The sequence below is a fragment of the Eschrichtius robustus genome, chromosome 6 (genome assembly GCF_028021215.1).
Source record: "Eschrichtius robustus isolate mEscRob2 chromosome 6, mEscRob2.pri, whole genome shotgun sequence".
NCBI lineage: Eukaryota > Metazoa > Chordata > Mammalia > Artiodactyla > Eschrichtiidae > Eschrichtius > Eschrichtius robustus.
In genome coordinates, this window is record NC_090829.1 from 97,743,733 (window position 1) to 97,755,842 (window position 12,110).

General features: G+C 35.3%; 1 protein-coding gene across 5 annotated transcripts in view; it reads left to right on the top strand.

The window, feature by feature from the left end:
• SENP7 (SUMO specific peptidase 7) overlaps positions 1-12,110 on the top strand; it is a 147,704-nt gene that overhangs the window by 121,369 nt on the left and 14,225 nt on the right. For all 5 annotated transcript variants that reach the window (XM_068546836.1, XM_068546837.1, XM_068546839.1 and 2 more), the window contains 4 exons: positions 5,006-5,185; positions 6,374-6,636; positions 8,335-8,468; positions 9,878-9,994. In XM_068546836.1, the coding sequence (XP_068402937.1) occupies positions 5,006-5,185; positions 6,374-6,636; positions 8,335-8,468; positions 9,878-9,994 (694 nt within the window). The remainder of the gene's footprint in view (positions 1-5,005; positions 5,186-6,373; positions 6,637-8,334; positions 8,469-9,877; positions 9,995-12,110) is intronic.

The window sequence follows — 12,110 nt, forward strand, 5'->3', positions numbered from 1 at the left end:
TTTTTTTTTTTAACATCTTTATTGGAGTATAATTGCTTTACAATGGTGTGTTAGTTTCTGCTTTATAACAAAGTGAATCAGCTCCAAATGATCTTTAAAAGATGATTTTAATTAAAAATTGTGGAAAAGTACTCTCGTCGGTGGTAATGGGTTTACGATTTTATAATGGAAGGGGAAAATATTAGTCAGCTTCTTCAAATCCTGTCTGTGCTAAATTCCCATATAAAAAAAAATTTTTTTTTAAAACAAGGCATGCAGGGACTTCCCTGGTGGCACAGTGATTAAGACTCCACGCTCCCAATGCAGGGGGCCCGGGTTCGATCCCTGGCCAAGGAACTAGATCCCACATGCATGCTGCAGCTAAGAGTTCTCATGCTGCAGCTAAGGAGCTGGCGAGCCGCAACTAAGGAGCCCACATGCTGCAACTAAGGAGCAGGAGAGCTGCAACTAAGGAGCCCGCCTGCTGCAACTAAGATCCGGTGCAACCAATAAATAAATAAAAAAATAAAACAAGGCATGCATGTGAAAGGTTTTTGTAGGTGGGGAAATCTAGGGGTCTAAATGTTTATTTTTCTGCAGCAGCTGTGGGAAAAAATCGATTTATTCATATTTATATTAGCTGTTAATTATGTTTGGCTGTGGCTTAAAGAAAATAGTTTATTTTTTCTTCACATTTAAGAATTCCAGAGGTAGACTGAACAGGGCTGGTATGGTGTTTATTTGGTCATCAGAGGCCCAGACTCCTTTCATTTTCTTACTTTGTCATCCCTGACACATGACTTTCATCCTCTAGTTTGTCTCATGGTCCATATGGCTGCTCATACTCCAGCCATCATGTTTGTTTTTTTTTAATAAATTTGTTCATTTATTTATTTTTGGCTGCGTTGGGTCTTCATTGCTGTGCGCGGGCTTTCTCTAGTTGCGGCGAGTGGGGGCTCCTCTTCATTGCAGTGCGCGGACTTCTCATTGCGGTGGCTTCTCTTTTTGCGGAGCACAGGCTCTAGGCGCATGGGCTTCAGTAGTTTTGGCACGCGGGCTCAGTAGTTGTAGCTTGTGGGCTGTAGAGCGCAGGCTTAGTAGTTGTGGCGCACAGACTTAGTTGCTCCGTGGCATGTGGGATCTTCCCAGACCAGGGACCGAACCCATGGTCCCTGAATTGGCAGGCGGATTCTTAACCACTGTGCCACCAGGGAAGCCCAGCCATCATGTTTTAATGTTCCAGGTAGAGAGCAGGAGGAAAGGGAAAATGGTAGAAAGAATACATACCACCCTTTTAAGGAGTCTTCTTGGGTGTGCATACCACCTAACGTTCTGCTTATATTTTCTTAGCTAGAATGCAGTCAAATGACCACACATCTATTTGCAAAGGAAGCTAGGAAATAGAGTTTTTAAGAGGTGGGTATCTTGCTTCCTCATAAAATTAGGGTCCTGTTACTAAAATCCCTAACAGTAGGTAGGAAAAATGATAGGCAACTCCTACTTTCAGTGTCTGTCATAGCCCTGTAACAGAATAAACTGAATGTTTTGGGAAAATTTGGTAATGAGGTTAATTTTTCTTGTGATGGTGCTAAATGCCCCCTGGCTTTTTTAAGGGAATCTTTTTAAAGCAGTCTTCCTAAAGAATATTTAACTTTCATACTAAGAGCTTGGAACATTTGGATTAGTAATAACTATCTAGATTTCACAGAAATAGTATCAACTATTTGGGGCTGTGAGCTGCATGAGGAAGAAATGCTGAGAAGTTTTTCTGAAGGTTCTCACTCTTTACTTTTAACTTAATCTGTTTGTCTTTGCTGCCAGTTTCACTGACAGTTTTCAGAATGGAGGAGTTACAGCGTTCATAGACTGGAAGAATTAATATTGTTAAAATGTCCATATTACCCAGAGTGGTCTACAGATTCACTGTAATCCCTGTCAAAGTTCCAATGGAGTCTTTCACAGAAATAGAAAAAAAAATCCTAAAATTTGTATAGAACAACAAAAGACCCCAAATATCCAAAGCAGTCCTGAGAAGAACACAACTGGAGGCACCACACGTCCTGATTTCAAATTGTATTAAAAAGCTATAGTAATCAAAAGAGTATGATATAGGCATAAAACACACACAGAGATCAATGGAACAGAACTGAGAGCCCAGAAATAAACCCACATATATATGGTAAATTAATTTTCAACAAAGGAGCCAAGAATATACAATAAGGAAAGGATAGTTTCTTCAATAAATGGTGTTGAGAAAGCTGGACAGCCACATGCAAAGGAATGAAACTGGACCTCTACCTCTACTATATACAGAAATCAACTCAAAATGCTTTAAAGACTTAAATGTATGACCGGAAACCATAAAACTCCTAGAAGAAAACATAGGGGGTAACCTCGTTGACATTGGTCTTGGCAGTTTTTTGCATCTGACAGCAAAAGCAAAGGCAACAAAAGCAAAAATAAACAAGTAGAACTACATCAAACTAAAAAGCTTCTGCACAACAAAGGAAACCTTTAACAAAATGAAAAGACAACCTACTAAATGGGAGAAAATATTTGCAAATCATATATCTGATAAGGGGTTAATACCCAAAATATACAAACAACCCTATTAAAAAATGGGCAGAGACATTTAAAAATGTCTAAAAAATAGACATCTTTCCAAAGGAGACATACAGATGACCAATAGACACATGAAAAGATGCTCAACATCACTGATTGTCAGTGAAATGCCAGTTGTCAGTGAGATACCACCTCACACTGGTCAGAATGGCTATCATCAAAAAGACAGTAGATAACAAGTGCCGGAAAGGATGTGGAGAAAAGGGAAACCTCTTCCACTGTTGGCACACATTAGGATTGTAAATTGATGCAGCCACTATGGAAAATAGTATGGAGGTTGGTCAAAAAATTAAAAATAGAACTGCCATGCGATCCAGCAATTTCATTTCAGGGTATTTACCCAAAGAAAACAAAACAGTAATTTGAAAAAGTACATGCACCCCAGTGTTCATTGCAGCATTGTTCACAATAGCCAAGGTGTGAAAGCAACATAAATGTCTTCTAATGGATGAATGGGTGAAGATGTGTTTTATATATATATATATATATATATATATATATATATATATATATATATATATACACAATGGAATATTACTCAACCATTATAAAAATGAAATCTTGCCATTTGTGACAACATGGATGGATCTAGAGGGTATTATGCTAAGTGAAATAAGTCAGACAAAGACAAATACAGTATTATCTCACTTGTATGTGGAACCTAAAAACAAAAGGGAAGCAGACTCAAAGATAAAGAGAACAAGCAGCTGGTTGCCATAGAGGAGGGTGGTGGGGAGTTGGGCGAAATAAGTGAAAGGGATTAAGAGGTATAAGCCTCCATTTATAAAATAAATAAGCAATGAGAATGTAACGTACAACGTAAGGAGTATGGTCAGTAATATTGTAATACCTTTGGGGACAGATGGTTACTAGACTTACCATAGTAATCATTTTATAATGTATGCAAATACCAAATCATTATGTAGTAATGTGAAACTAACATTATATGTCAACTATATTTCAATTTCAAAAAGGCCTACAAATCAAAAAAAAAGAAAAAGAAAAAGGAGCCAGTAAACAGAGAGTAAAAGAAGAGGGAAGGTAGGTTAGGATAGGACATGACAGGATAGGAAGAGAGGAAGTCAGGAGGCATGCATACGGACAGGCGCAGAAGAGAAATAGAAATACAGAAAGGGAACAAGAAAAAGACCTGGAAGAATGGAATAAGGAAAGAAAAGAATAGAGGAAGGAAGGAGGAAATATGAAAGAAATAAAGAGAAAATGTTTAAAATGGATTAATTTATAAGAAAAAGTAAAAAAAATAGAATGGCTATCTTGGGAACATTAAGATGACTAGTTAATGAGTTTGAATGCTTACTGTAAACTGCTTTTCAGACTTTAATGTTTATATGAATTACCTGGGTTCTTTTTGTTAAACTGCTGATTCTGATTCAGTATATCTAGTGTGGGGCCTGATTTCTGCATTTCCATTTGGCTCCCAGGTGATGCTTATGTCACAGGCTGAGGACTACATTTTAAGTAGCATGGAGCTAGGAAAACATGGGGGGAGGAGTAGTAAGAGATTTGTTTCAAATAGGTAACCATCTTGGGTTTATACTTAACCGATATTTGTATTCCTAGTTCAGCTGCTTGTTTTCTTAAGTTGGACCAGATGACCTCAGGACTTCTTTACACCAGTTTTCTATATTTCTTTGAATTAAAAAATAAGGTCCTCAGAGGAGGTTCTTTTAGCTTGCTGAGAGGGAGAAAGAGTGATAATTCAGAGCAATTACCTAGAAGTTTTGAGAAGTAAAACCTAGAAGAATTTTAGAAGAAATGTCATTCTAGGAGTCCCCTGGTGGCCTAGTGTTAGGATTCTGGGCTTTCACTGCCATGCCGGGGTCCGGGGTTCAGTCCCTAGTCTGGGAACTGAGATCCCGCAAGCCATGTGGCGCCACCAAAAAAATTTCATCCTAGACCATTCAGAAGCTCATATTACTTACTCTGGGGAATCTTTGGGTAATGGCTGGTCTGTGTAGTGGAATGCAGATGTTTGAGGAGAAGAAAAATAGGCGTTAAGTGGCTTATGATAGCATTTGCAGTCTTGGTTGATAGTATTAACCAAGATAGAATTATATAGTTTTTTCAGTTATACTATGCTTAGTTTTCTGCATTGATAAGATAGTCTGAGATCATATAGTGTGAGAGGCTAAATTCCTACATTTAATTATCACTTAAAAATTGTTTGGCCCTTTCTAATTTATGTGATCTTTTTTACTGTAATAATACTGTTTAGGTATTTTAGCCAAGTTTACTGAAATGTACTGGAAATGATATTTTTGAAAAACCTTGCATATAATTCTTTTTAAAAAATACATTGTGTTAAAGAGGAGTCATACAGTGCATATGGAGTGTATTCCTAAATAGATTAATTTATTACCTTGTTATCTTTTATTTATTACAGTGTCCCTGCATGAGATTTCATTGCTAGTGGATACTACACATTTAAAGCGGTTTGGGTTATGGAAAAATAAAGATGATGATCACAGTAAAAGAAGTCATGCTATCCTCTTTCTTTGGGTCTCCTCAGATTATCTTCAAGAGATTCAGACCCAATTAGAAAACTCTATATTAAGCCAGCAATGTGAGTATAAAAAGATATCTAAATTTCAGGATAATCTGAGAAGTCCTATAAATAAAGTAATTTTCCTCTAAAATAATTTAGTAGAATGTAATTATTTCACTGAATTGAAATTAAGTTCATTGAATTCAAAATAATTTATCCCTTGATATTATGTAAGATATTTTATTCATTTAATTTCTCCTTATAATTTTACTCAACCAATTAAAATTATCTTCTAAAATAAAAGGACTACCTTATCTTTTAGTCACTTGACATCCTTGGCTACCTGTCTTAAGAGTTTCTTGCCCTTATTTCATAATGAACTGTGACAGAACTCATCAGTGGCAAAGTCAAATAAAATACAGAAGTCTTTATCTTCAACATTTTCTATAGTTTCTAAAAAAGATAAATCAGTTTATTTACTTATGTATCATTTTTCTAAGACTGGGTTGAATACTTTTCTGATGCTCCCATAACACTTATCTATCAATATGTAAGTATCTTGAGATATTTCCCAACTTTGTTTAGTTTCCAACTCCTAAAGGAGTCTGGTTTAGAATTGGGTAAATCAAATTAGTAAGTTTCTTTATCTCTTTAATCTCTCTGCCATTTCCGCTCCTACTCCCTTGCACATTAAAGGTGTTAAGTAGTGAACTAAATTTTATGTCTTTAAAATTACTTATTTTGCTGTCCTCATTACTTCCAAATTAATTGGGAAAATTCATGATTAAATAGCAGAGAAGTTGGGAAAATACACAAGCCATTTATAATCATTATGGGAGGAGAGAATGTCATTTGATGAGAGAAAATGATTTTGAAGGAAGTGTTTGGAAATTTTTTTAATTGGTAGATTTGATATATGAAGAAGGCTAGAGAAAAATAATTGCTTAGTCATCATTCATTTACTTATTCATACATTCATTAACAAACATTTAAGAGCACCTAGTAAATGCCAGGTACTGGAGATGCAGCAGTCAGTACCATTGTGGAGTTTGTATTCTAATGTAGTAGGAGTCTAAAAATTGTGAGTTTTGGTTATAGGTTACTAATGGCCTGTTTTGGGATTTAATTTGCCTGGGTTATTAACTAACATACAAAATAGTTTGTTGAGTTGTATACTAACCTTACTGTTACTAATAATTATTTTAATTATAATCCCCTTGAAAAATAACACTACTGATAAAAACTGGTATCTTTTTTCTTTCATAGCAAAATCCACTGAATTCATTTTCCTTGAGCTACACAGTTCTATTTCACAGAGAGAAGAATTGAAATTGCAAGACATTATGACAGAAATAAGTACAGCCAATGGAGAATTAGAGCTTTCTTATCCGTTGTCTTGGGTTCAGGCACTTCCTTTATTTCAGAACCTCTCTTCAAAAGAAAGCTCTTTTATTCATTATTACTGTGCTTCAACTTGTTCTTTTCCTGCTGTTACTGCTGAAGAAATGAAGATGAAATCAATATCTCAGGTTAGCATATGATTAATATAATTAGTGAGGGGGAGGGAGGCAGTTCAATAAAAATTCTTGTTTTGAAATGAGCGTGATTTCAGAATGCTGTGTTTTGTCAAAAGGGCACAGGAACCAACCTAAAGGAACTCCCAGTGCCAAAGCTAGAACAGTTAGATCAACAAAATCAGTAATGATAGCCTGTGATTATTATTAAAAAATAAGATATAATACCAATTAATCTATATTGATACAAATAAATAACTGAATGGATGAATGAAAACATAAAAAAAGGTGGGTAAGGGACAGTTCTTTCTTAGAAAAGTTTTGCAATTAATAAATGTAAAAGGAACAAGAGAAATATAAAACCACCTCTAGAAAAATCATAGTTATGATTGTTGCAGGTAAGGTCCACGGAGAGATGCTAAATTTAATGGATGAAAACTTAAGGTAAAACAGGATATGTGCACAATATCGATCTCTCACCCCAAATATTAATTAATTACAAAAAGGAAGTAACTTTTTTTTCTCCACTGTAGTAACTTTACAGTGGAGAAACGTTGCAGACATCACCATAACCCAAGTGATCGAAGTTAACATTACCAGTAATAAGATATATTGACCTAATGTACCTGTCACATGATGCACGGAGAAGAGTACATCATTTCTGTGTTGTTCTTCTCAATATTGTATAACCTCAGTCTAATTGTGAGAAAAATCAGACAAACCCAGTTACAAAGTAACTGACCAACAGTCTTAAAAAATATCAAGGTCATGAAAGACAAGGAAAGATTGAGGAATTGTAGGATCCTGAAACAAAAGAAATTTGTTAGTGGAAAAACTAGTAGAATCAGAATAAAGTTTGTAGTTTAGTTTATAGTATCATACCAACATTAATTTCTTAGTTTTAATAATTGTACTGTGGTTTAAAAAGATGTTAATATTAGGGGGGTCTGTGAGAGGCTTATTTGTTTTCTGCAATTCTTTTATCAATATAAGTCTAAAATTATCTTGAAACAATTAATGGTAAGTTTTAAAATGGTGGGGTTTTTTTTATAGGAGGTTGCTAATATACATGTGGCTTAGGTATCACTGCCAAATACCTCTAGAAAGAAAAGCGTTTATTAAGTTTGCTGTGACATGGGCGTGTGCACACACGCACGCACATACACTCATGTGGGTTTGGTCTGGGGCTAATCTGTTTTTTTTAAAGGTCTGTAGAAAGCCACATTAGTGGAAGTCAAGATGTAAGACTTCACTGTCTTTTGCATAATGTAAAAATTTTGCCTGGTAATTACATTGTATATACAAATTTGTATCATAGTTTTCCATTTAATAATAAAATATCAATTTATGTTCTTATAAACTCTTTTCAGTCTCTTGTTTAAATTTTTTCCTACTATTTATCACCTCTTTTGTTCATTTTGAACAAAATGAACACTGTTTTCAGATTCCTAAGTTAATTATAAAGCCAGACCTGTAAGTAACACTTCAGGTTAAACTTTGACCATTGTATAGTATCTTTTGATACAAAGTATTATTTTGATTTAGTTATATCTTTATAGAAATTCTAAGAGTATATATATAACTCATTGGTATGTATCAATATTTCTTTTAGTCACATTTTCTCTTACCAGTCTAACTTTTGACTTTGTCCTTTTGAGAGTTAATACGTGTTTATGCACGTATAAGACCTTTTTCTTTGCCATTTTCTGTCAGCCCTCAAATACGGATACAGCCAAGCCTACTTACACCTTACTGCAGAAGCAAAGTAGTGGTTGCTACTCACTTTCTATTACATCGAATCCAGATGAAGAATGGCGAGAAGTCAGGCACACTGGACCTGTTCAGAAGTATGTACTGTGTCATATCCCGTTTGTAATAGGTGGGCAAATAAGTAGTTTTCATTCACATTGCTGATTTTAAGTACTTTTCCTTTTTAAATGTTTTGAGTTTTACTTTCTTGCTGACAGTTAATAATAGAAATAATTATTAAAAAGTTAAAAAAATTATTAAGAAAACAATCAATGCCATTTCATTTAGTTTTATGTTAATAAGACAGAAATGGTAGCCAAGATGTCAAATGTGGTAAGATTAAAGCATTTATTGAAAATATTTGAATAGAAGTGTATGGTTTTTAAGATTATATATTCCGTATCTGAATATATAATAGGAAAAGTGAAATTGCTTATTAATGTGTGCCTCAATTTAGGGTACTTTATCAGAACTTCCCTTTCAGAAGTTACTTCTTTGTTCGTATTTCGTCTTTTATATGTCTTCTCATGGTGGTAAGGCAGCATAAGGGAGACTGTGCACTTGAGAGTGATTTCTATTCCTCTACACGATTCCTTTTCCCTGTTAAAAAAAAAAAAAAAAGGAAAGCACAGGATAGGGAAATAGCCAATAAAATAGTAACTTTCATTTTAGCACTTAAAATTTTCCTGTGTTATTTGATTTAGGTGCCATGGTTACCAAGATTAAATCAACTGCAGATCATTCTTATCTTCTTGAATCTTTCTAGTTCAACAAGTACATATTATACCTTATTATTGACTATATTTGTGCAATGAGTACCACCCTGTCTGTTCCAAGATTATAGTCAGAACTCACAACTGCTCTTATTTTCTGAGCTTTAAGAGAGGGTGCCAAAGGAAAAATGCCTAATTAGTTGTCATTTTGTTTTCCATTTCTTTCTGGTTGTACTCTAATTATTTATATCCTTTATATTCTCTTTAAGTTATGCATCGTAAGCACTTTTTTTGGGGAAACTTGCCTCCTAAGCTCCCATGGTAATTCTTCATTGTCCAGCTGCTGGTGTAGACTAGCCACCAGTAGGAGAGCATTGTTTTTGACTGTTGACTCTTTTAGTCTTGGGGATTCAAACTTAGCATTGGAAACTGGAGCGTAGGAGAATCTTCTATGGTTTATTACTTCAGTTTGTTGAAAGTTAAAAATTGTACAGAAGAGAGACGTCCTCAATGGTATTGTAATTGACTGTGAGATAACCTATTGATTAGACAAATACTGAGACTAGCCCACATGGGAAGGATTGGAAATGAAAAGATACTCAATGAGAGTACTATTAGTAGCTTGTGAAAACAAAGGAAGGGAAATATAATTGCTTGTATCATGTCAAATATTTTTTACCCTACACATTTTAGTTATTGAATACTACTGCCCTGTTATTGTCCCATATAACAAATCCCTTTGACACTAGAGTTTTCAATATTAATATATTTTAACTTTATTTTTACTTTTTAAGGTTGATTGTATATCCTCCACCACCTACTAAAGGGGGTTTAGGAGTAACTAATGAAGATCTGGAGTGCTTAGAAGAAGGAGAGTTTCTTAATGATGTAATCATTGATTTCTACCTTAAGTAAGTACAATGATAAATGATCTTGTCATTTGTTTTACAGGTTTTGATGTGAATATTAAATATCTTTATCTCTGAAGTATTTTAACTCTAGCTAAAAATAACCTGCCAAAATTTCAGGTTTGAAAATTTTTGTCTACCAAAGTTTTCTGGTGTTGACTAATTCAGTTTCATTCCTTTACTTCCCATAGATACTACATACTTCAGAAGAGTTACTGTTGTTTTGTTTTGTTTGTTTTTGTTTTTGCTTGCTATTGATTGATACTTCTTTTTAGATTTTATTTATTTATTTTTGGCTGTGTTGGGTCTTCGTTGCTGCGCATGGGCTTTCTGTAGTTGTGGCGAACGGGAGCTACTCGTCGTTGCAGTGTGCGGGCTTCTCATTGCGGTGGCTTCTCTTGTTGCAGAGCACGGGGTCTAGGCGCGTTGGCTTCAGTAGTTGTGGCACGCAGGCTCGGGAGTTGTGGCTCACAGGCTCTAGAACACAGGCTCAGTAGTTGTGGCGCATGGGCTTAGTTGCTCCGTGGCATATGGGATCTTCCCGGCGAACCCATGTCCCCTGCCTTGGCAGGCGGATTCTTAACCACTGCGCCACCAGGGAAGTCCCTGATTGATACTTCTTGGACTATAGTATTATTATAGTGAAGGAAGTACTTATATAATTACAGATCACTTTGGGAACCAGAAAGAAACAACTCTGTAGTTCTCTATTGTGTCTTTAAGCGCTGTAAAAGTTAACTGTCATTTTAAAAATCCATATCACTATTCCATTAAAAATAGTTTTCAACGTTTTATATAGCCAAGCTGAAGGAATGTGTAAGAAAGAAACTTTCATGCAGCGGTAATTTGTCTCTAGCCCTCATTTTGTACTCTATCCCTATACCTACATTTCTAACATTTCAAGATGTCTCCTAATTATTTCACTGACCCTTCCCAAACCAATTTATTATTATCATATTATTTCAGCCCTATTGTTTTACTAATAGTGCTATCCTTATTCTGCTAAGGATAGGCTCAAAAATCTCACGTTATTGTCTACTCTTCATCTTGGACATTGTAGATTTAATCTCTAGAAGTTCTGTTTGGGTCTTTTTTATATCTTTCATGTCTCTAACTATTTGAACATATGGAACATAATTATTATATAACAACTGTTTTAATGTCTTTTTCGACTTATTCTAGCATCCTTGTCAGTTCTGGGTTGGTTTCAATTGACTGATTTTTCTCTTCATTATGAGTGGTATTTTTTTTTTTTCTTCTTTGCATGTCTGGTGATTTTTTTACTGGGTGCTGGTATATTCCTATAAATATTCTTGAATTGTGTTTTGAGACAGATTATTTGGAAACAGTTTGATGCTTTTAAGGATCTTGCTTTTTAAAGTTTGTTAAGCAAGACCAACAAATTAATCCCCACTATGAGGAAAGACCCTTCTGAATACTCTACTCAGTGCTTCATGAATTATGAGGTTTTCCAGCCTGGCTGGTAGCAGCAGGCAGTATTCCCACAACCTGCGTGAATGCTGGTACCATTCCCTCTACTTTTTTCAGATAGTTCTTTCCCCAGTCTTAGGTATTTTCCTTACGTACATGCAGTGATCAATATTCTGCTAAATTCTTGAGGAGGACTCTCTGCAGATGTCTGGAGTTCTCTGTCTATAGTGCTTTTTCTTTTCCAGTATTCTGATTTGCAAACTCTGGCTGCCTTAGTCTCTCCTGACTCTCAGCATCTCCTCAACCCAGGGAATCTGCCGTGTTCCACCTGGGTTATTCCTTTCTGTGCTGCAGCCTGGAAACTTATCAAGGCAGTAAGCTGAGGCAATTACGGAGCTCACCGTTTCTCAAGGGTCACTGTTCTATGTTGCCTGATGTCCAGTGTTCTGAAAACTATTGTTTCATGTGTTTTGTCTGATTTTTTGCTTGTTTCAAATAGGAGTGTAAGTCTGATCCCTATTATTCCATCTTGGCTGGGAGTAAAGTTTTCATTATCATTGACTCTTCACCCTCCCTTCCTTCTCTACATACTCAGTTGCCTGAGTAGTAGATTTGGTCTCTCAAATTTGTTTATTCTCTTTCTTCTGTCATCATGATCTTTTTAGTACTACTTATCTTACCTAAATTG